General features: G+C 63.3%; 1 protein-coding gene across 3 annotated transcripts in view; it reads left to right on the top strand.

Moving 5' to 3' along the window:
• The window catches only part of SLC9A3 (solute carrier family 9 member A3), a 55,216-nt gene that overhangs the window by 8,239 nt on the left and 22,721 nt on the right, over nucleotides 1-24,256 (top strand). For all 3 annotated transcript variants that reach the window (XR_005210919.1, XM_037798985.1, XM_037798986.1), the window contains exon 2: nucleotides 20,382-20,684. Coding sequence is in view for 2 of the 3 variants with exons in the window: in XM_037798985.1 (XP_037654913.1) it covers nucleotides 20,382-20,684 (303 nt within the window). In the remaining variant the exon portion in view is untranslated. The remainder of the gene's footprint in view (nucleotides 1-20,381; nucleotides 20,685-24,256) is intronic.

Raw genomic sequence — 24,256 nt, 5'->3', positions numbered from 1 at the left:
TAGCAGCCACGTCTCTGTGCATTAGAAAAACACTCTCTGGTTTAACATTAATTCAACAAACATTTAGTGCCCACCGGGGCACTGCTGTGGGCAGCGGGCTCCAGCTTCGGAGAAAACAGCACCATCTCCGTGGAGTACAGCTGCCGTGGAGAGGCACACGGAGGAGAGGGCAGAAGGGGTGGCGGTGCCGGCGTCTGCCGTGGGACCCTGGCGGGGCAGGAGGCCTCAGGAGGGGCGAGCCCCATGGCGGGGCAGCCAGGAGGTCAAGGAGGGAGCAAAGCCCGCTGGGGTGGGGGGCGGAGGAGCCAGGTGGCGGGAGATGCAGGGGGGCCCTGGGCCGCGGCCGCCGACCGACCTAGCTCTGGTGGGGCCTCTCTGGCTGCAGAGGCCGAGCAAGCCAGGCCCAGGCCTGGGTGGGAGCCGGAGTCACTGCCCCGGGGGGAGGTGGAGGGCAGAGGATAGGCGGGCGGAGCAGCTGGGGCGCTTACGGGCTCCAAGGCCACCGCACCACCAGCTCCGGGCTTGGTTCTGCCGAAAGCTCTGGTGAGTGCTGGGACACCTCATCTGTGAAGGCTGGGAGGGCTGGGAGGAGGGGAGCGTGAGGTGGGGGTGGGGGCATGAGGGAGGGGGTCCAAGCACGTGCATGTGGGCAGGGGGCCTCAGCCAGGGGCTGGGGGCCTCATAATGAGGGGCTTCCCACCTGGGGGGCAGCCAGGGGAGTTCAGGGGACAGGGCGGTCCCTCGGCAGGTGAACCCCCTGCCCTCTCCCCTACGTGGGCCCCGACTCCCAGGGGTGTAAATCTCCTGGCAACGCAGGACATGACTCCCAGGGATAAACCTGGGCCCGGCCAGACCACCAGCCCCGGACCCCGGCCCGGGGCCCCCATCCTGGGCCGAGCTGCCTCTGTCTGGCTGGGGAGGAGCAGGAGCGGTTGGGTGGGTGCAGGTCAGGTTTTGTTTCTTTCTTTCCTGGGTCGGTCAGGAGGCCTCCTGACAAAGTCTCTACCTGCGACGTCTCGTACCAAAGTCCACCTGGTTTTGAGTTCTCCGGGAGCGGGCCTCCTGCAAAAGCCGACGGGGGAGAATTGAAAATGCCAGTTTGCAAGAGCGTTTGGAAGGCAACTAAGTGTGGAAAATTACCAGCTCTCAAGGGCTCCTTTTCCGATTAAGAACCTGAAATGGTAGCAGGCAGTGGATGTGGGCTTGGGGCCTTGCCCAGGGCAGTGGAGACGGGGTCCCTGGAGGTGTTGGGGCTCCATGCGGCTCGGCTGTGGCGTTCGGCGCCCCTCCACCAGGCATCCCGTCTCTGCTCACGCTTCTCCATGTGTCTGCTGGAGCCTGGGGTCCCATGGCTTGGCCCCAGCTTCCTTCAGGGCACGTGCCGAGAGCAGCGGCCCCGGGGTCCCTTCCACGGGAGACAGATGGAACGCCGAGGGACACTTTCATCGGCCTGTCCGCGCGGCAGCCAGGCGGGGGCTTCCCCTGCAGAGGGCCGGACGCTCTCTGGGCTCCCAGCCCCTGGGCCCGGTGGGGTCCTCGCCTGGGTACAGGCACGGCGGACCCCCACACTGCAGGGTGGCTGTGGGCTCCTGTCCCCCATCCTTCGCCCTCACTCGGGCCACCTGTGATGGGAATGACGTGGTGTCTCCCTGGCGGGCGCTGGCTTTTACATAAGAGACGGCCGGGCCCTGCACTGCCCGGGGCCTGCGTGTCCCCCCTTGGTACACGTCAGCCATGACACAAGCTCGCCCGTGCTCCTGCAGTACATCAGGGCCAGCATTTCCTGACCATCTCCAGGAAGATGTTGCTGGGGTCTGGCGGGCGTTTAAAACTGGAATTACCGGACAGCACAGGGCTGGGGTTGGCCGGGGTCGGGATCGGCAGTTACTGAGCCCAGGACATAACCCACCCACCCCGTTCTTCTGTTCTGGGGGTGCACAGGCAAAGGAAGTGGCCTTAAGTTTTGGAGAAGACCTGGCATTGAGAACACAGCTTCTGTTGTCAAAATCCTTTACTCACTAACTTGAGGACGCCACGGCGTCCTCCCTGGGCCGGCGAGAGCCTGGTGCCCAGCCCTGTGTTTCGGGGACTGGAGGCCCTAAGAAGGGCATGTCCTGGCCCGGCACCCTGTCAGGCGTCCCTGGGGTGGCCGCAGCAGGCCCCGGGACGGGCGCACGTGGGTGGCCACTGGGGACGAGGAAGGCCCTGGGGCCAGAGGAGCTGGTGCCACTGCCCGGGAGCCCCAACCCCCAGGCAGGACCCTGCAGGGTCAAAAAGGCTGTCTCCCCAGCCAGGGTCTCCAGGACCCACTTCCAGACCTCCTCGTCCTCCCCAGGGACCCTCCCCCTGCCGTGCAGCCGCCCTAATTGGGGCAGTTTTCTCGAGGCCCGAGACTATTTCGGTACCAGCGAGAGCCAGCTGTGCTAGGAAGGCCACCTGTTGTCAAAGCCGCCTTCCCCGGCTGGGTGTGCGTCCTGCATGGGGCATCTCGTGCTGTCGGGGCACTGCCCGTGGCCCCTGGAGAACTGACCAGAGCAGCTTTCATTGGAATGGATTTGGGGAAGCCGTGTTTGCTCCAGGAAACGCTAGGATGACGAGGAGGTGCAGAAGGGAAGCCGGCTGTTCCGGAAGCTGTGTGTGGTGGGTGTGCGCCTGGGGTGGCCTGTGCAGAGGAGAGAGGGACCCTGGACACGCTGTCCACCTTGCTCCGGGTGGCTCTGCCTTGGGCTGAGTGGGGCAACTCCCCCCAGGATGGCTGCCGGGAGCACAGGCCCCCCTCGCCACCCAAACCCACTCGCGCGGCCCCTGAGGCCTGACTGTGGAGTTAGTTAAACAAGACACTGTCCCGCTCTCCCAGGGACAAGGTCCTCCTGCTGCGTAAGGGCCCCGTGGGCCAGCCCCTTGGCCAAGGAGCCAGTGGAGGGGCCGCAGTCCTCGGGGCAGCCCGTCCTGCCGCTGGAGCCTTTCGGGCGGGCTCCACCTTCCTGGGCCCAGTCTTGTACACAGCAGGGGCATGTGCATGAGGTGGGGATGTGTGTGCACGGCAGGGGCGTGTGTGTGAAGGCGTGTGCATGGTGGGGCATGTGTGTGGAGGTGTGTGCACAGCGGGGGCGTGTGTGTGGAGGTGTGTGCACAGCGGAGGTGTGTGTGTGAGGTGGGGATGTGTGTGCACAGCAGGCGTGTGTGTGTGGAGGCGTGTGCACGGCGGGGCATGTGTGTGGAGGCGTGTGCACAGCGGGGGCGTGTGTGTGGAGGCGTGTGCACAGCAGGCGTGTGTGTGTGGAGGTGTGTGCACAGCAGGCGTGTGTGTGTGGAGGCGTGTGCACAGCAGGGGCGTGTGTGTGTGTGGAGGCATGTGCACGGCGGGGGTGTGTGTGTGGAGGCGTGTGCACAGCAGGGGCGTGTGTGTGTGTGGAGGCATGTGCACGGCGGGGGTGTGTGTGTGGAGGCGTGTGCACAGCAGGCGTGTGTGTGTGGAGGCGTGTGCACGGCGGGGGCGTGTGTGTGGAGGTGTGTGCACGGTGGGGGCGTGTGCGTGAGGTGGGGGTGTGTGTGCATGGCGGGCATGTGTGTGTGTGGAGGCATGTACACGGCAGGGGCGTGTGTGTGGAGGCGTGTGCACGGTGGGGGCGTGTGCGTGAGATGGTGTGTGTGCACAGCAGGGGTGTGTGTGTGTGGAGGCGTGTGCACGGCGGGGGCGTGTGTGTGGAGGCGTGTGCACGGTGGGGGTGTGTGCGTGAGGTGGGTGTGTGCGTGCATGGCAGGTATGTGTGTGTGTGGAGGCGTGTGCACGGCAGGCGTGTGTGTGGTGTGTGCACGGTGGGGGCGTGTGTGTGAGGTGGGGGTGTGCGTGCATGGCGGGCATGCGTGTGTGGAGGCGTGTGCACGGCAGGGGCATGTGTGTGGAGGCGTGCGCACGGCAGGCGTGTGTGTGGTGTGTGCACGGTGGGGGCGTGTGTGTGAGGTGGGGGTGTGCGTGCACGGCGGGCATGTGTGTGTGGAGGCGTGTGCACGGCAGGCATGTGTGTGGTGTGTGCACAGCGGGCATGTGTGTGTGGAGGCATGTGCACGGCGGGGGCGTGTGTGTGTGGTGTGTGCACGGTGGGGGCGTGTGCGTGAGGTGGGGGGTTGCAGTAGTCACAAAGTGCCGGTGGCATCTGAAGGCCCCGAGGGCGCCGGGTCAGGACCCCAGTGGCTGGGGCTCCCCCACCCCAGCCCCCAGCTGCTGCTCCCTGTCCTCCCGCCCCCTCCCCACCCTAGGAGGACTGAGGCCATTTTCCGGGTCTGAGGCCAGGACACGCAGATGGGGGGTGGGAAGGGATCACCACACTGCAGAGGCCCCTGTGAGCCCCGAGCGAGGCCCCGGCAGCGAGGCCCGAGCCTGTGGCGCTTTGGGTGGCCCCTTTCTCCCCCTCGGGAGACAAGTTCTCTCCCCACCCAAAAACATGCATGAACCGAATCTCAGGTTCTCCACCCATCCAGGAAAATACGACAGGAGCAGAACCCCAGGGCGGAAGGAAACTAGCGAGGCCGCACGCTCACGCCCTCAGCCCCGCTTTAGCCACCGCCAGAGCGGCAGGTTCTGGAAACGCCCCTGGTTTTGGTTTGCTGGATCCACCAGCCGCCTGGTTTCTCGAGATGGCACTTCCCTCTGCCCCTCCACACTCACACCCACTTGCACCCATCTACACTCACACACTCATGTGCACACAGGTAACACTTCACACCCTCACGTGTGCAAACACTTGTGCTCACGTGTGCACACCCACATGTGAGTACACGCACGTGCACACATTTGCACACCACATGCTGGCATGCATGCACACTCCTCCACTTGCACACACACTGTCTCTCGGCCTCTGGCCCCCCAGCCCCCGGCCCTGCACCGGGAGGCCTCAGGTTCCCGTGGCACAACCCGCTTCGGCCTTCCTGGGTTCAGGCTTTCCTGCACCCCACTGCCTGTCAGCAGAACCCTTCGCTGCTCGTAGAAATTTGCAGGCATCTTGTTCCCGTTCTGCCCTTTCTTTCTCTGTTCTGCTGGGGGTGAAACCTCTGGTTATTTTCCAGCAAAAAATGGAACATTATTTGTTTTTAAAGTGGCAAACTCTCCCCGGTGTCAGTGCTGTGGCACCTGAGGGGAGAGGCCGGGCCCCTGCCTGCTCACCCTGGGTCCTGCCTCCCCATGGCCCGACCAGCCCTCCCTGAGCACCGCCCCGGGGCCCTGCAGTGCGGGGCCTTGAGCAGACGGTGGGGGGGGGGGGCTGTAGTTCCAGGTCCGGGCTGGGTCTGCCACACCCCCAGCCCCCACAGGGACCCCACTGTACCTCAGCCCCTGCCCCTCCATGCCCAGCGGGGCCCTGGAACCTGAGTGCCATCCCTGACGCTTGGCTGTGCTGTCAGGCCTGGGGATTTTAGGGTACCTGGGTCACCCACAAAACCTTTCAGCAACAGGGTGGGAGGGGGTGTGGTGAGCTTACGAGGGTGGGGGGGACCTGGCACGATGAGGAAGGCTCCAGCCAGGGGGGCTGGGGGCCAGGCTGAGGGTGGACACAATCCTGTCGGGGGAGCCACGGAGGCCCTGGAGGAGCAGGTGGGCCCAGGATAGCTGCGGGGCTGCGGGTGAGGCCCTGGCTCACTGTCCCCTGGGTCCCCGCTCTCCCCTGGGTCCCCGCTATCCCCCCGTCCCGCTCTTCCCTGGTCCCCGCTCTCCCCTGGGTCCCCGCTCTCCCCCGGGTCCAGCTCTCCCCCAGCCCAGCTCTCCCCTGGGTCCTCACCCTCCCCTGGGTCCAGCTCTCCCCCAGCCCAGCTCTCCCCTGGGTCCCCGCTCTCCCCCGGCCCCCTTGCTGCACGAGGCTGGGCAGCAGGTCACATCAGCTCACAGAAGCGGGGTCACAGTCCCAGCTCTGTGGCCCCTGGGCTGCATCTGCCCTGCCCGCCTCCTCCCAGGGTCCCTGCTGCCCAGGGGTGGCCACGGCCCAGCTCTGCCGACAACGCTGGGGCTGAGCCCCTGCCCACTCGCTCGCCCGCCCACCTGCCCCCAGCCCCTCACAGGCGATCTCAGGGAAGCATCTCTCCCCCTCTCCCCCTCTCTCCCTCCCTGTGGGATCTTCTCTTTCCACAATGAACTGCTTTGGAGCAGCTCTGATTCTTCCGTTTCACCTGGACACGCACGTCTCTGTTTCAGGAATTTCTGTGACTTGGTCCGTGTCCTCCCTCCATGTTCTCTAACCTCTCTCTGAAAATCCTGTGGTTTGGCTCTTGGGCCTCCTGAGTATTCCTCTGCTTCTCTTACGTTTCCTCTCTTATGCTCCATTTCTTTGTCTTTTTCCTCTACCTTCTGAAAAAGTAACTCAGTTGGGCTCTCGCACTGTTCACTTCCGAGAGGTTTCTAATCTCTGAACGAGCTTCTCCTCGAGGGTGTGGCCTGCCCCTGTGTCGGGGGGTCGCGGGGGCTCTCTCCTCCCTGCAGCCCCCGGCTCCCCTGCGTTGCTTTCTGTGTGTTCTGTGCAGCTGTGTGGTTCGGTCTCTGGCTGTTATGCCCACAGCCCTTCCCTTTGGTTGGGTTTTGGGTTGGAGCCGACGCGAGTGGAGCTTTTAATCCACCCCTGCCTTTTGCACAGTCCAGAAAGGCCGAGGCTCGTCTTCACTTCAGTCGCGGACCCAGGCGCTCAGGGGGGCCGGCTTCCAGCCCCCGCTCCGTCCTCTCCTCTCCCTGCAACTTCGTTCAAAGTGCGTCGCCCCCGTGAGACGCTGTCGTTGTCGCGGGCGAGCTGGGCCTCGGGCCGGCGGTGCTGCTGTGGGCGGCCCTGGCTGGGGGGAGCGGAGCCCAGGGCCGCCCAGGGCAGGTCTGAGCCGGGGCCCCCAAAGGAGCCCCCCACGTGCCGCCAGCCTCAGGGGCTCGTGCCCTCCCCGACATGCCCTGCGGAGGCGCCTCCCGGCCCGTTCCACGGGACTTTCCGTGGCGGAGCCCTTTGTCCTCTGGCTGCACGTGTGAAGCTCGACGGCCACAGCTGCTCCCTCCGGCTGGCGCGGGCAGAGGTGCGTGGCAGGGACACCAGCGGCTCCGTGAGCAGCCCCGGCTCCGCCACACAGCCTCGGGACACAGCCCCAGCGCTGTCTGCACAGATGTCCTCAGAGAAAACACGAAGGCGTAGAGGTGGAGCTCTTAACCGCTCCTTTAGAAGGAGGCTGTTCGCAAAGCCTCGTCACAGTTTACGGGGTGCCCCACCCTCGGCCCGCCCTGGGTGCAGCGTCACCTGCCTCTGCTCAGCAGGCTTGTGGCCAGTGGATGGGGCGCCCTGCCCTGGCCTCGCTGTCAGACGGACACACGGCCCAGGCCTCGCTGGCAGATGGATGCACAGTCCAGGCCTCGTTATTGGACGGGGGCACCCTGCCCTGGCCTTGCTGTCGGAGGGACGCACGGCCCAGGCCTCGCTGTCGGGTGGGGACGCCCCTTCTCCTACCACACGATTAACGTTTCATGTTCTTGAAACTGAAAACTCCACAGGAAGCCTTTTCTGGTCTGTTCAGCCCAGGGCTTCGAGGCTTTGGTTCCCCTGTTCTGCACCAGGGCCAGCGTGCCCTCACCGTTCTGCGGCCCCACAATGTTTCCCCGGCATCGCCCGGGACCCGCGTGTCCGTGTGAACGTCTCTGTGCCCTGTGCGGCTGCGCTCACTGCTGGGTGCTGAGGCGCGATGTGTCCGTCGGTCAAGGCAGGCCTGAGGGCGGCCAGCACGGCCCCTGAGCACCCGTCAAATCGACACCGTCAGCCGCTCTCCTCCGCGGGGGACACGGCCCTCCTGCCCCCACTCACTTCTGACCTTGGCTGTGAGACCCTCCTCCACCCTCACTACCTGCACACGACTCTCAGCTTCTCCCCACCTGTTCCAGGTGCAGACACGTGTTGGTCCCTTCACCCAGCCCTCGGGAAGTGGGGCGAGCTTGCAGTGGGAGGGCCCCAGAAGCCCCCCTCGGGCACTGCTCTGGGCGGGGGGGAAAGGTGGGGCCCCTCTCTGCCAGCTGGGAGGGGGTCTGAGAGCCACGGTCGTTCGGCGAGTTTTCCTTTATACCCGGGAGCTGAGTTAACACGGCTGCTCCAGGATCTATGATTCCAAAATCCACGACTTGTCATGGTCCCACTGTCCCGTTTCTTGTGTGTCTAGTAATTTTGGGTTGTGCCCGGGACACTGGTGCCTGCACCCCACGTTGTTCCTCTGGAGCTTGAGCTGCTGAAGTGCACGTCCCCACGCGGTCAGCAGCAGGACAGGCTGAGAACTGCTCCACCACGGGGGCCGTTGGACCTCTACGCCATTCCTTTCGTTTCTGTTACCAGCTTGAGCCCCACTCATGTAGAGGTCAGGGGTCAGCCAGAGATTTTGGAAGAGTCTATACACAGATTTCGGTCTCCCCTCTGGCTCTTTCCTTCCTGGAATTTCCTCCCTCCCTTTCCAGCTGCTGTGGTCATGTGAGTGTGTTCTTGGTTTTTCAAGCCACAAAGACCATGGTTTTGCCTGAGTTTTAGCTGCTCTGCATGACCCAGCTGGGGTCTGCCCTCAGGAAAAGGAGCCCAGAACCCAGGAGCCCACGCAGCACGGCCCCTGCTCCGGTGCAGACCCCTGGCTCCCACCTGCTTGGGCCTGCAGTTGCCGTTTTATATGTTGTGTCCACAGTTGTTGGGGGTTTCTTTAATTGTCACAAACCCTTCTAATTTTTAATTAGAGATCAAATCATGAAATCATAGAAAGCAAACCTTAAACGTCGTAATCCTTTGTATGTGGTGTACGTTAGGAGTAGGACAGAGGAGGGTGGAGGGGCAGGGGGTGCTTGGAGAGCAGGCAGCCGTGGTGTGGGCTCCGGTGCTCCCCGGGGGGCTGGGTCTGAGTCATCGCTCACCCACCTTCTGCTGCCAGGGGCATGCTGCTCACTCCCCGTGGGCCTCGTGCAGGGCAGAGGGCTTGGCGTCCGGGGCTGGGGCCTATTCTCAGCAAACGTGCCCTCATTCTGGAACCCTCCATCCCAAACCAGTGGCTGCAGCTGAATCAGAAACCCTGTCCTGCCATCTTCCCGGGCTTCCGTGGATCACGGCTCCTCACGAGGCCTGGGGCAGCCGGGCCTTGAGTTTCCTCTCGCCCGGGTTTCCTAACCTGACCCCGGAGGCCACAGGGGAGCAGTGCAGCTCTCAGGCCGCTCGATGGGGCCTGTGGGGCGGACGACGCGATGGGCAGGTGACAGGTAACGAGGTTGAGAAAATAACTTGAAACGGTAGCAGCTGCAGTTTCCAAAGAATGCGATCACCTGAGTGGTGACAGTGCTTCGGAAGTCGGGGCACCGGCTTTGCACGCTGCCCCGAGGGTTTCCTGGGCCTGTTTGGTCAGTTGTTAGCGACTGAGGGGCCTGGGGGAGAGAGTGGGGACAGAAGGCCACGGTGACCCCCAGAGGCCCGGCGGGCGGCCGGGGGCCCAGGGCTCCTGCCCCCGTTCCCCCTCCTCCTGTGCTCGCGTGGCTCAGGGCGCAGAGCCCGCCGCTTCCCTGGGGAGCTGCCAGCGCCGGTCACTTTTCACCTTAAACTGACAGTTTGCTTGGTGCTTTTCACAAAACGTTCTAGCTGTGCTCCGGCTGGTGGGCAGACGGGCCAGCCTGGGAGGGCCGGGTCGCCTGATGCCGGCGAAATTTGAGCCCGTTCCCTCCGCACGGTGGGCAGGATGCGGCCGCCCCAGGCCCAGCCACCCGGCTTACTCGGGGAGTGCAGCTTCCATATGGCCTGTCCTGGGCAGGAGGGCAGGGCCTCGGCCACGCGGTCAGTTAACCCTGTCGGCTTTGGTGCGCTCAGCTGGAACACCCCAGTGGGCAGGAGGTGTGGGGCAGGCCGGTGAGCGTCCCTAGGCTGACGGAGGGCGCGGTGGACGCCTCTGCTTCTGCCCGGCCGGCGGCCGCTCAACAGCTACAGTTCCCCGCACGTCGCCGAGCCAGCTCCACTGTGAGGCCGGCACACTGAGGGCGGGTGAGGGGCTGCCCCTCGCGGCCTGGGAGCTGTGCCATGTGGGCACATTCTGGGTGGTGAGCGTGAACCCGACACCACTCCCAGAAAAATACTGCAGGGGCCACACGTCCTCCACAGCCAAGGAGAGCACTAGAGCACTCCGGAGAATCAGCACTGGACGTCCGGTGTGCGTGTGTGAGTGTGTGAGTGTGTGCACCTCTGGGTGTGTCTGGAGTGAATGTACCTGTGTGTGTGACAGCACGTGTGTGCATATGTGTGTGCACCTCTGTGGGAGTACACGTACCCGTGTCTGAGAGTGTGTGTGCACCTCTGTGTGAGTGCACGTACCCCTGTGTGTGAAAGCATGTGTGTGTGTGTGTGCAGCTCTGGGTGTGTTGTGTGTGAGTGCACGTACCCCTGTGTGTGGGGGCGTGTGTGTGTGTGTGCAGCTCTGGGTGTGTCATGTGTGAGTGCATGTACCCCTGTGTGTGAGAGCATGTATGTGTGTGTGTGTAGCTCTGGGTGTGTCGTGTGTGAGTGCACGTACCCCTGTGTGTGGGAGTGTGTGTGTGTGTGTGCAGCTCTGGGTGTGTCATGTGTGAGTGCACGTACCCCTGTGTGTGGGAGCATGTGTGTGTGTGTGCAGCTCTGGGTGTGTTGTGTGTGAGTGCACGTACCCCTGTGTGTGGGGGCGTGTGTGTGTGTGCAGCTCTGGGTGTGTCATGTGTGAGTGCATGTACCCCTGTGTGTGAGAGCATGTATGTGTGTGTGTGTAGCTCTGGGTGTGTCGTGTGTGAGTGCACGTACCCCTGTATGTGAAAGCATGTGTGTGTGTGTGCGCGCGCAGCTCTGGGTGTGTTGTGTGTGAGTGCACATACCCCTGTGTGTGAAAGCATGTGTGTGTGTGTTTGTGTGTGTGTGTGTGTGTGTGTGTGTGCACAGCTCTGGGTGTGTCATGTGTGAGTGCACGTACCCCTGTGTGTGGGGGCGTGTGTGTGTGTGCAGCTCTGGGTATGTCATGTGTGAGTGCACGTTCCCCTGTGTGTGAGAGCATGTATGTGTGTGTGTGTAGCTCTGGGTGTGTCGTGTGTGAGTGCACGTACCCCTGTGTGTGAGAGCATGTATGTGTGTGTGTGTAGCTCTGGGTGTGTCGTGTGTGAGTGCACGTACCCCTGTGTGTGAAAGCATGTGTGTGTGTGTGTGTGTGCAGCTCTGGGTGTGTTGTGTGTGAGTGCACATACCCCTGTGTGTGAAAGCATGTGTGTGTGTGTGTGTGTGTGCACAGCTCTGGGTGTGTTGTGTGTGAGTGCACGTACCCCTGTGTGTGGGAGCGTGTGTGTGTGTGCAGCTCTGGGTGTGTCATGTGTGAGTGCACGTTCCCCTGTGTGTGGGAGCGTGTGTGTGTGTGCAGCTCTGGGTGTGTCGTGTGTGAGTGCATGTACCTCTGTGTGTGACAGTGTGCATGACATTTCAGGTCCCACCCTGACCCTCCCATCCCACAAAGGATGAGGCCCCCGTGTATTCTCAAGTTCTTCCCATTCTTCTCTCTTGAAAGGCTTTCATGGCACCGTAGAGCTCTTTCTGTTAAACAGGTTTAATTCCCCCAGGTTTGCTCTGTTAAAGTAAAACCAAGGGAGCCACTGTGCTGGTGCGTTTACATGGACTCAGCTGAATCTGCACCTGCCGTGAAACGCTGGGGGTGGGGTTGTGGCAGGCTCTGGGCCTGACCCCAGGGGCTCTCCCAGGCCCCCTGTGGGTTCCGAGAGGGGGTGACACAGCATGTGAAGCCCCTCACCCTGAGGCACCCGCTTTGTCTGAAGCAGCCCTGAGTCCAGCTCTTTCTGATGCCCACTCCGGGGTTGCTGGTCAGCTGGCGATTGCCGACCTTTAGCATCGGTTAGGAAGGTTTGTAATTAGAACTAAAAGCATTTGTTGCCCTGTTGTTACCATAAGGAGCTGTGCCATTTTGTGCTTAATTGGCTGTAACCCCAGCACTTGTTGGCGAGCCTTGCGGGCTGGGACGTCACTCTGCTGACACTCTGCTGTCGGGAAGGGGCTCCGGGACCCGGCTCCCCACGCTCCCCCACTGGTCCTGCCCCCTCTGCCCGTCTCTGCTTCTGAGGCCGCTGCAGGAGCTGTCACCATCTTGGCACTCGTGGGCCCCTCACCTATCCGTCAGATTGAAGTTTACACCACCAAGTGGCTTCTGCAAAGGTTTGCCTGCGTTTGGGCTCAACCCATCCTCAGTGCAGCACATGGGCACAGCTTCCAGATGATTCTCTGCCTTTACGTATAGTGAGCTGGGAGCTCCCAGTTCTGCTCTCCTCGGTTTCCCCAAGACCTCAGGTGTCTCTGCGTTTGCAGCTCGAAGGCGTGGACTCCCCCCGACGACGCAGCAGGCTTGGGGGCTTGGGATGTCAGTGCAGGCAGCTTCCCAGATCACAGCCGCCGGCGCCCTCGCGGAGGACAGCGTTTGCCCGGAGAACACCGCGCCGTCCCCTGTCATGGGCCCAGGTCCTCAGCGAGGCTGGCACACAGCACGTGTGTGGGTGTGGCGTCCATACCGCCTCGGGGTTGGCAGGGAAGTCAGATCTTTCCACACGGCCCCAGGTCTTTGTGGACCTCCCTGTGCTTCCCCGATGCCGGTCGTCAAGGTGCTGGGCTTCCTGCAATGTGATAAGACGTTTGTGCGGAACGGGGACGGTCGCGAGGGGGAGCCTGGGAGACGACCACTGGGGCGCACCCTGAGCCGTCCTGATAGCTGCCCGCTCCAGCACCCTCTCTCCCTCTCCTTTCTCCAGAAAACCAAGCTTCCCTGGGGAGCAGTGGTTGCAGTTCATCTGCACACACATCCGTCGTTCCCTTCTCTTCGTACCCCGGGCCACGGGTATGACTTTCCCCAACCTAGAGACGTGCAGACGTGCGGACGCGGTGTCTGCCTGTGGGCCCAGCTCTCGGGCAGAGCCAGCCCTGGCCTGACGGCCAGTTGGGGCCTTGCTCGTGCCGATACACTAAGCCCACGTTCAGCATGCGGTCAGGGCTGGGCAGATGCTCCTGCACGGGGACACACACAGGGCCAGTCCCTGCCCGATACCCCCACAATCGCCGCAGCAGCGGGAGCTGGACCCCCAGGGCCCAACCCGGCTCCCGGACCTGAAAGGCCCATTATGCACCTAATTGCTGAAACGCGTGCAAATTGCCACTTAAAAGCAATGAGGCCTTCGGTTTAATTAGCTTGTTGCAATGCAGATTGCAGTTGGAAAGTGGTCACGAGCAGATGGGAAAGTCCGAGCGGATCAGACCAGTCCCGGGCTGGGGAGGGTCCCGGCCAAGCAGACAGGGCAGCTGGTTTCTGGGTAGAAACAGCAAAACAGGACCCAGGCCAGGCCAGGCCCACAAGCGGACAGCAAGTCCAAACCGTCACCAGTGGCCCCCCAGTGGGGCTGTGCTGGTGTGAAGCTGTCTGTACCCCAGAAAAGGCCACGTTCTTTTAATCCATTCCTGTGGGTACAGACCTATTGTGGGTGGGGCCTTTGATGAGGTTGTTTCAATTGAGATGTGACCCACCCCATTCGAGGTGGGTCTTAATCCTTTGCTAGAGCCTTTTATGAGAGGATAAAACTCCTGGAGAAGCTGGAGATGACATTCAGAGAAGCACCCAGAGAGCTCGGAGAGAAAAGGCCCGGAGAAGCCAGCAGGGACACGTGGACACTGCAAGAGCCACTGCAGCCGGAACCTGGAAGAAACGAGGCCCGGGAGCGAAGGCCCAGCAGACTCTGCCGCACACCTCCCGGTGTGACAGACGAGCCCAGGTGCCGGCGGCCTGTCCTCGGGGGAGGTTTCTACTTCCTGATGCCTTGACTGGGACATTTTCATGGCCTTGGAGCTGTAAACGTGTGAACCGATAACCTCCCCACTGGAAAAGCCAAGCCCTCCATCATGTTCCAGCAGCTCCAGCAAACTGGACCAGGGGACTGTCTACACGGTGCCTCCCGGGGAGCCACACGGAGACGGGGCTGAGCAGCTGGAAGTGTGTGAGCAAAACGCACGTGAAGCCAGCATGGGGGGCCTTCCCTGCTGCCGACTCTGTCTGAGCTGCCAGTGGCCCGGCCACACACTCTGGGGAGGGGCAGCCTCTGACCGCCGGACCCCGTGCTCTCAGGGCCCTCAGACGGGGCCCCAGGTGGCCCCCAGGGCTTCCCAGAGCTGCCCTGGACGAGCCGCTGGCGTGTGGCAGCCTCGCGATGCTGGAGAGCTGACCGGACAGGTCCTCGCTGGTGGCAGCCGCGCACCTGCCGGGAAAGCAGCCCTGGGCGTGGCGTGAGTGGAGCCGCCGGCCCCGCGGACAACCCTTGGCTCTGTGCGTGGGATTTGCTGGGAGCTCTGGGGGCACGAGAGGAAGTGAGGCATCGCTTCCATCCCCGAGACAAGGGGCCATGCCCCACAAACGCAAGACAGTGCCGCAGCCGGGCACTCACGTGTGTGGGGGGCCGCTGCACCTGCTGAGACCCCGTGCCTGGGGATGACGGGCACCTGATACCAAGCCCAGCTTCTGCAGCCCCGGGAAGGGAAAGGAAATGATAAATTCCATTTACCTCCAACACCAGTAAAGTCTCCTGTGGAGGGGAGCCTGTGGAAGCCCAGTGTGGGGGGCAGGGTCCCCCAGCACCATGAGGACATCACGTGAATTCCCGCAGTGGTCAGAGCTGTGAAGGGGTCTATCCCCACTGAGATCCGGGCTCCAGCAGCACCTGGGTCTGGGTGTCCTGGCCTTCTGCCTGGTTCTGGGCTCATGGCTGTCTGGGCAGCTCAGGGTGCAGAGACGCCGTCTCTCCAGGGGCTCCGAGACCCCATCCAGAGTCACCACCCAGGCCTGGCCATGCTCTGAGGCCCTCGAGGGGCGAGAGCCACAGGGAGGAGATGTTTCTCTGAGCTTTGGGGCTGCCCCTGCCATGGTCAGCTCAGGGAGCACCTGCTCTAGGAACGCAGCACTGCAGAGGATCTTGATGGGGCTCCTGGGGGCCCACATCACGTGAGAGCAGAGCTCGGGGCCTGGGACGGGACCGCTGGACCCCTGCCCTTTGCCCACACCAGCAGCTCTGCCCAGCTGGGAGACCCCAACGTCTGGGGCAACAGGAGGCTTTTCACCCCAGGAAGGCTGAGCCTTCTGATAGTTCCCTGTCGGCACACTGGAGCGGGCTGGCCACTGCCAAGGGCCCCAAGGACCTCCAGGGAACCGGCCTCTGAGTCCTGGGGCAGCCCCTCGTCCCAGGCAATCCCTCTCCTGGAGGCCACCCGTGCCCAGGTCTGTGGCATCACCGCTTTGCTCCCGGGGCCTGAGCACTGGCCGGTGCTTCTCCACAAGCCCGGAGCCCCTGCTGCCTTGCAGGATGGCACCACGTATGGGGCTTCCTAGAGATCCCTGACACAGCCAGTGCCCCCATCCGATACGGGGATGGAACCTTGATCTGGAGACAAGTTGTGTGGCCGAGCCTGGGGGCAGCTCAGGGGGCTCCGGAGATCCTGGGGGCCATGTTGGGGTGGGCGGCCCCCCAGCAGGTCCTCAGATCCCGAAAGCATCGACTCGTTCTGTCATCCTGTAGTGGGGAAACCCAACCCTTCCCACACCTGCTGCTTCAGAATCACCTTGACCACATCACCAAGGGGTCTCTGTGGTACAGCAGATGGGGAAGCAGCCGGCAGAGCCCCAGCCAGTGCTGGGCAATGTTGAGGCCACACAGGCCACGGCCTGGCGTGGGGCAGCCGCACAAAGATCCACGCACAGTGTAAACCCCACATTTTCGCCTGTCAGCCCGCATCTCTGACTTGGAGAGGAGGGAAACCAGTATTCCTGTAGGAGTGTCCCTGCGGAGAACAACAGTGATGAGGATAGTTGTGGCACCGGCGTGGAGCGTGGGAACCTTCTCAGACGCTGAAAGGCAAGTCGGAGCCGGTGTGCAGACGACAGCACTGCAGCATTTTACTGGGGACACCAAGGTTTTGCCACAGCCAAGGAAGCCAGATCACGTGCAAGGGCGGAGAAGCTTCGGGGTTCTAGGGATGGCGGACGATTTTCATAGACATAAAAAGGAAGTTAATTGACTGCTACTGATGGGGCGAGGGTTTGTCTTTTAGGGATGAGGTTAGGGCAGGGGGGCTTTATGTCATTCATGTTGGGTCAAAGTAATGAACCAGGATCTTGATTGTCTATCTGGGTTGGCTGCCTTGACAGGGATTTTAAATTTCAAAAAATATCAAGAGGGAATTGGAAAAGGAAGTAGGACACAGATTTTTGGCTCTGAGGGCTCTCCAGGGCTTTCTCTGTATAATGTAATCAGCTGTCCCACAATCTGCACAATCGCCGTCACCACAGTGAGGAAAAAGGCCCAGGAAGGGCCTCCAGGCGCCCCAGTTAGGAGGGTGAGGCCAGGGCTGGACCCCCCGACCCCAGCTCCCAGCCCGGCCGTCCCTCGGCCGCGTCCACGGATTCCTCCAGGGACAGAGGGGCGTCTGTGCAACGGCAGGCGCGGGGGCGGGCGCGGGGGCAACACGTCCCAGGCAGAGGGGCCCTGACAAGGGCGGTTCCAGTGACGTGTCCTCACCGAGGCCCGGCTCCCTCCGGTGGGTTGTTCCCGGCTCCCTCCGGTGCTCTAAGGAGAGCTGCTCTGTGCTTAGACGAGCGCCCATGCACTCGGGAGAGAGCTTTCTTCAGAACTTCAAGACCGTACATAACAGCGCTTCAGCAAGTGAAGAAGACAATTCCGTATTTGCTTTAGCCAGTTCCCGCTGTTTGAGACCAGGCTTCACTCAGGAACTCTTCTCGCCTTTTCTTTTCGGGTCTGAAGACACAGGAGAAACCGCCCGGCGGCTCCGTCTCAGCCCTGCCGCCTGGGGGCCCCTTCGCTCCGAGGTCCCCGCGGGGTTGGCGGTTGACCAGCTGGGGCCGAGGGGCCAGAGGGGGCACCAGCAGGGCCTGGGGAGAGCCTGGAGCCCCGACGTCCCCCTGCAGCACCCACTTGGGGCGTCAGAAGGTGGCCCCTCCAGGAGACCTGGGGTGCGTGGGAGGAGGGGGCGAGGCTGGACGCAGCCTCTGGGGGGCACAGGAGAAAGGAGCTGAGTGCGGGCCAGGAGGGGGCTGCGTGGCGGCCCCTCACACCCAGGGGGGCAGAGTGGGCATTCCTGGTAGACGACCAGACCCGCCTGGGGGTACGGAGCCCGGGGCAGGGGTCCTCGGAAAGGGAGGTGCCATGGTCTTCCTTGCTGCCTGTTGGCCCCATTCTCTCCACCCACCTCCTCCAGCCTGGGGAAGGGGAAGGGGCTCATTCTCTGGTGGCCTCCAAATGTGAAGGCTGCATGGGGGGCAGCAGAAGACAGTGGAGGAGGGCGTCCCCGGGCAGATGTGGCAACGTGTGGGGCGGCAGGGTGAACAGGGACACACAGGGATGCACAGGGACACAGGGACACACAGGGACACGCAGGGACACACAGGGACACACAGGGATTCACAGGGACACGGGGACACACAGGGATTCACAGGGACACAGCGATGCACAGGGACACACAGGGGCACACAGGGACACAGTGATGCACAGGGACACACACAGGGATGCACAGGGACACACACAGGGACACACAGGGATTCACAGGGACACGGGGACACACAGGGATTCACAGGGACACAGCAATGCACAGGGACACACAGGGACACACAGGGACACACACGGACACACAGGAACACACAGGGATGCACAGGGACATGGGGACACACAGGGATTCACAGGGACACAGCGATGCACAGGGACACACACAGGGATGCACAGGGATTCACAGGGACACGGGGACACACAGGGATTCACAGGGACACAGCAATGCACAGGGACACACAGGGACACACAGGGACACACACGGACACACAGGAACACACAGGGATGCACAGGGACATGGGGACACACAGGGATTCACAGGGACACAGCGATGCACAGGGACACACACAGGGATGCACAGGGATGCACAGGGACACAGGGACACACAGGGACACACAGGGACACACAGGGACACGCAGGGACACACAGGGATTCACAGGGACACGGGGACACACAGGGATTCACAGGGACACAGTGATGCACAGGGACACACAGGGACACACAGGGATTCACAGGGACACACACAGGGACACACAGGGATTCACAGGGACACGGGGACACACAGGGATTCACAGGGACACGGGGACACACAGGGATTCACAGGGACACAGTGATGCACAGGGACACACAGGGACACAGGGATGCACAGGGACACAGGGACACACAGGGACACACAGGGATTCACAGGGACACGGGGACACACAGGGATGCACAGGGACACAGGGACACACAGGGACACACAGGGATTCACAGGGACACAGCGATGCACAGGGACACACAGGGACACAGGGATGCACAGGGACACAGGGACACACAGGGACACACAGGGATTCACAGGGACACGGGGACACACAGGGATTCACAGGGACACAGTGATGCACAGGGACACACAGGGACACAGGGATGCACAGGGACACAGGGACACACAGGGACACACAGGGATTCACAGGGACACAGCGATGCACAGGGACACACAGGGATTCACAGGGATGCACAGGGACACAGGGACACACAGGGACACACAGGGATTCACAGGGACATGGGGACACACAGGGATTCACAGGGACACAGCGATGCACAGGGACACACACAGGGATGCACAGGGATGCACAGGGACACAGGGACACACAGGGACACACAGGGATTCACAGGGACACGGGGACACACAGGGATTCACAGGGACACAGGGATGCACAGGGACACACAGGGACGCAGGGATGCACAGGGACACACACAGGGACACACAGGGATTCACAGGGACACGGGGACACACAGGGACACGCAGGGACACACAGGGACACACAGGGATTCACAGGGACACAGTGATGCACAGGGACACACAGGGATGCAGGGATGCACAGGGACACACACAGGGACACACAGGGATTCACAGGGACACGGGGACACACAGGGATTCACAGGGACACAGGGATGCACAGGGACACACAGGGACGCAGGGATGCACAGGGACACACACAGGGACACACAGGGATTCACAGGGACACGGGGACACACAGGGACACACAGGGACACACAGGGACACACAGGGATTCACAGGGACACAGTGATGCACAGGGACACACAGGGATGCAGGGATGCACAGGGACACACACAGGGACACACAGGGATTCACAGGGACACGGGGACACACAGGGATTCACAGGGACACAGCAATGCACAGGGACACACAGGGACACACAGGGACACAGGGATGCACAGGGACACACAGGGACGCAGGGATGCACAGGGACACACACAGGGACACACACGGACACACAGGAACACACAGGGATGCACAGGGACACAGGGACACACAGGGACACTCAGGGACGCAGGGATGCACAGGGATGCACAGGGACACACAGGGATGCAGGGATGCACAGGGTGCCACCAGCATTTTCTAGATTGAACGTGCGGACTGTGGGAGGTCCCTGCCCCATCAGTGGCAGAACCCAAACGCAGCCATCCATTCACCTCTCCCCTCTCACCCTTGACCCGTCTGCCTGGTGCACACTGGAGAGGAATAGCTCAGTTCCAAGAAGAAACCTGCCCACCATTAATTGGTTCTTGCCGAAAATCTACTGGGGGCTGACACACCAAGCCAGGGACAGGGGCTCTGCAGATGCCCTTCTGGGGCTGGACCCGGTCCCAGCCTTGCTCCCAGGAGGAGAGCCTGCCCAGGGAAGGGGTGACCTGGTACCCCCCGGAGTCCCCCCACTGGGCAGCTTTACTCCTGTTGGGGTCTCTGCTCCCTCTAAGCCTTCTCCCAGCAGTCCTCCACCTGGGGGTCCCCCACCCCTCCCCCACAGTCCTCCACCTGGGAGTCCTCCGCCACTCCCCCCACAGTCCTCCACCTGGGGGTCCCCCGCCCCTCCCCCCACAGCCCTCCACCTGGGGGTCCCCCGCCCCTCCCCCACAGCCCTCCACCTGGGGGTCCCCGCCCCTCCTTCACAGTCCTCCTCCTGGGGGTCCCCCGCCCCTCCCCCCAGTCCTCCACCTGGGGGTCCCCCGCCCCTCCCCCCCACAGCCCTCCACCTGGGGGTCCCCCGCCCCTCCCCCACAGCCCTCCACCTGGGGTTCCCCCGCCCCTCCCCCACAGCCCTCCACCTGGGGGTCCCCGCCCCTCCCCCCACAGCCCTCCACCTGGGGGTCCCCCGCCTCTCCCCCCACAGCCCTCCACCTGGGGGTCCCCCGCCTCTCCCCCCACAGCCCTCCACCTGGGGGTCCCCCGCCCCTCTAACCCGCCCCTCCCCTGCAGTCTTCCACCTGTCGCACAGGGTCACCAGCATCGTCCCCGAGAGCGCGCTGCTCATCGTGCTGGGCCTGGTGCTGGGCGGCATCGTCTGGGCCGCTGACCACATCGCGTCCTTCACGCTCACACCGACCGTCTTCTTCTTCTACCTGCTGCCGCCCATCGTGCTGGACGCCGGCTACTTCATGCCCAACCGCCTCTTCTTTGGCAACCTGGGCACCATCCTGCTGTACGCCGTCATCGGCACCGTGTGGAACGCGGCCACCACGGGCCTGTCCCTCTACGGCGTCTTCCTCAGCGGGCTGATGGGTGAGCGCCGGGGCCCTGTGGCTGCCAGGCTGGGGGCAGAAGGCCAGGGTGCCCGGCACGGGCCTCAGAGGGGCGCCTTGGGGGCGCTGGGACCATCCACAGGTGGGCCCATTTCAATAGCTGCTGCCCAGCTGCCGGGGCTGGGGGTCCAGTGGGAGCCCCTCTGCCGTCCTCCCACAATCTTCCCAGGTTTCCAGCAAGGGGGTCCTCACCCCCCCTCCAGCTGGGGCTGCTTTCCCTGGCACCCGTCATCAGGCAGAGCCCCCAAGATCCCAGGATAAAAGGAGGAGGAGACCCCTTTGGCAAAGGTTGGCAGCCAAGCGCCAAGCAGCATGCACACAAGCAGAGTCCGTGCCCTGGGCCATGACTGTCACCCATCGCTGCGAGACAGCCCGGGTGGCTTGTGTTTCTCCTGTCACAATTTCATCTGCTCGTCTGCAACTACCTCCCGGTCGGTGTGTTCCCTGCACATTTTTGGTCACTTGGTCGGGCCCTGGCTTGCCTCTTGCCGCACCCAGCCTGCCAAGGGGTTGCCTCCGCACCCGCCGAGGGAAGGAACCTGGAGCGCGGCCAGCGTGGCCTGCGGTATGGCCTGACCTGCTCCTGCAGCCCCATGGATGCCTCGGGGCTGCCCCACTGGCGGCTTGCGTCATGGCCTGCAGGTTAGCGCTGGTCTCGGGGAGCCCTGCGGAGGGCAGGAGGCGGGTGCCGGCTCACGGGCCCTCCAGCCTGGCCCCCCGCCCAGTGCCGTGGCCACCGGCAGAACCAGACCCAAGTCGGCGACTCTCCGTCTGAGTTAAGGAGGAGCCTCCGGTGGATTAGAGACCTTGAAATCTCCATTGCTACGGAGGCTCACTGGGGAAGAGGAGAGCAAAGGTCCCTGATCGGATAACCGCCTCAGCCGGTGCTTTCGTCCCTCGGGACTTTGTCCCCAGCACGCCTGAAGCCCTCCAGCCGCCTGTCACTGCCCCCAGGCCAGCAGGGGGAGGCCCCGGGATTGGGCAGCCAGTGCACCAGGTGGGCACACCAGGCTCAGGGGTCTGCAGATGCTCAGACAGCAGCGCCTGGGCAGCTGCAATTTGACCGATGTCCCCCAGTACCATCACATAATTGTGCCGGGCTCGCAGTGGCCGATGCCAAAGGCTTCCGTTTGGAGCATGGACTCCTGGACCCAGAGCCTGCTCTGCCACTCCTCGCGCCTGCTCATCAGTCGTGCTCTCTGGACTGCCCTGCCTTGCGCCAGGTCCCTCAAAGGGACATTCCCCCAGAGTGTTTGCAGGAAGGAGATGCAGAGCGCCCACAGCCTGCCCTGCCCATAGCCCTGCCCCTCCCACAGCCAGGCCCCGCCCACAGCCCTGCCCCTCCCACAGCCAGGCCCCGCCCACAGCCAGGCCCCGCCCACCACCCTTCCCTTCCCATGGCCAGGCCCCACCCACAGCCTGCCCCGCCCATAGCCCTGCCCTGCCCTCAGCCAGGCCCCGCCCACAGCCTGCGTTGTCCCTGCGGCCAGCGGCCTTGAGCCCATGGGTCTGTCACCACGTGGTCAGGGAGGATGCTTGAATGTGCTGCCAGGAAGCAGTCTGGGCCACAGGGAGGCAGCTGCCCCTGCCATTCCATCCCAGCACCCGCAGGTGGGCAAAGCAAGCTCAGAACTTTCTGCCTGGGGTGGACAGAGGGTCCTGAGGGTCCCCCTGGGTCCGCTGCTGCGTGGGGGAAATGGCAGGGCCTGCAGTGGGAGGAGTCAGTGCCGGCTGCTCAGGAGAGCTCTGGAGTTCCGAGCCCCAGGGTGCCTCGTGTCCAGGCAGCAGACGGCCTGGGGTTGTGCCCCTGCCCAGAGCCAGCCAGTTCCAAGGTCAGGTGTGCAGGGCTTCCACTGGCAAAGCGTGCAAGGGCGCGTGGTGGGTCCTTGTGGATCGGTGATCTGACAGCACATGCACATCTGGAAGCCGTGGACGTTTGAAACTGAGCGAGGACTGGCCCCTAGCAGACGCATGGACTCATGACGGTGTGGGGATAGAAGAGTGAAATGAGTGACTCCCTTTCCACCACGGAGTGGCCAGGCTCACTGAGAGCTGATCTTCAATGTGAGACACGACTTCAGAATGTGGACGCCATCAGGGCGCGGACACGAGGCTGCTGAGCTCACCGAGACATCCTGGCTTCAGATCACTCTGCAGAGACAGCCCCTTGTCCCTCGCAGCCATCGGTGGGGGCTGGGTAGAGGGCCAGTTCCCTGTTCTCACCTGCCGGGGGGTGGCCACAGATCCAAGACCTGTCGTGGTGCGCTCTGGTCCCTGCTGCTGTAACCCTGGCCCCTGGGGGCCCGTGTCCTGGATCTCAGGGAGCACAGCAGCTCCCCAGGCAGGCAGGGCACTGGCACACGGCCTCAGCGCTCTCCAGCCTCTCCCTCCTGCTCTGTTTTCTCTGCCCCCCACCCCTCCCTTCTGCCTCTGTATCCCCTGCCAGGGCCCCCAGGCTGTGACTGTCACCAGGGGCCCCTGAGATCCAGTGGGTACATTCGGGCTGGGAAGGGCGGCCAGTGGGAAGACCCTCCACTGAGCTGCCGCTGACTGAGCCTCCGGCTGAACCCCCAGCGTGTGTGCTGAGATTGCACACACCCCCACCCCACCCCTGTGCCCTTGCCGGGGCCCCGGGACAGGAGGAGACAGCAGCTGCATGGATATGGGCTGGCAGAGGCCGGGCCTGGATGTGGCAGGCTGTGCCATGGGGCCTGCTCATCCTCTGGAAGCATGGCATGGATTCCGAAGGGTCGTGCAAGATGAAAGAGCATTTCTCTGAAAAGTCCCCATGAGGGGCACCCCGACTGAGCAGGGAGCCAGCCGCGGGCTGCGTTCCTCCCCCTTCTCCCGCAGCCCCTGCACGTACCCTCCTCCCCACAAACACTCGCAAAGGCATCCATGTCTCTCCCCACTGTCACCCTTTTGGTCCTGGCTTCGGCCGCCTCTCCTCGTCTGGTCCTGGCTGGGACTTCATTCCCCCAAGACCATCCTCACCCCCCACCTGCCCCTGACAGCACATAAGTGACTCGCGGCCACACAGCCACTCATGAGGGCATCGGTGCAATGTCAGATCCAAGCGCCAGCCTGGGCGCTGGAGGGCAGGGACCCCCGGGGCTCCACGGGCTGTGCTCCACGCCACAGGGATGGGCCTGCAAGAGCTCACCTGGGGGCCAGGGCGTCCTGGCAGGGGGAGGGGACCCTCAGCGTGGGGACGCAGCTGATGGGGACGGATCCCAGGCCCTTGTGGGGAGAGGAGGTTGGGCTGGACGTGCCCCATCCCTCGAGCATGGGGGCCTGGGAACCACAAGCCCAAAGCCCTCTCCAGGCCAACAAGGACCCTGGGCCCCTGGAGACGGAGGGACTGGGGCAGGCCATCCTATTTGGAGGTGATGAAGTCTCCCTGGTGCTTGGGGAGTGGCGGGAGGGGGGCAGCCTGAGCCCAGAGGCCCCAAGAGGCCATCCCGGGAATGGCCGAGCGTGGGGTGGGTGCAGCTGGAGCCTGCCTGGGGCCGCCGGCCACCCTCTCCCGGGCTCTGTCCCCAGAGCCTCCTG

This window comes from Choloepus didactylus, chromosome 11 (genome assembly GCF_015220235.1).
Source record: "Choloepus didactylus isolate mChoDid1 chromosome 11, mChoDid1.pri, whole genome shotgun sequence".
Classification (NCBI taxonomy): Eukaryota; Metazoa; Chordata; class Mammalia; order Pilosa; family Megalonychidae; genus Choloepus; species Choloepus didactylus.
The sequence above is the reverse complement of the archived record's forward strand: the minus strand, read 5'-3'. Positions and strand labels throughout refer to the sequence as shown.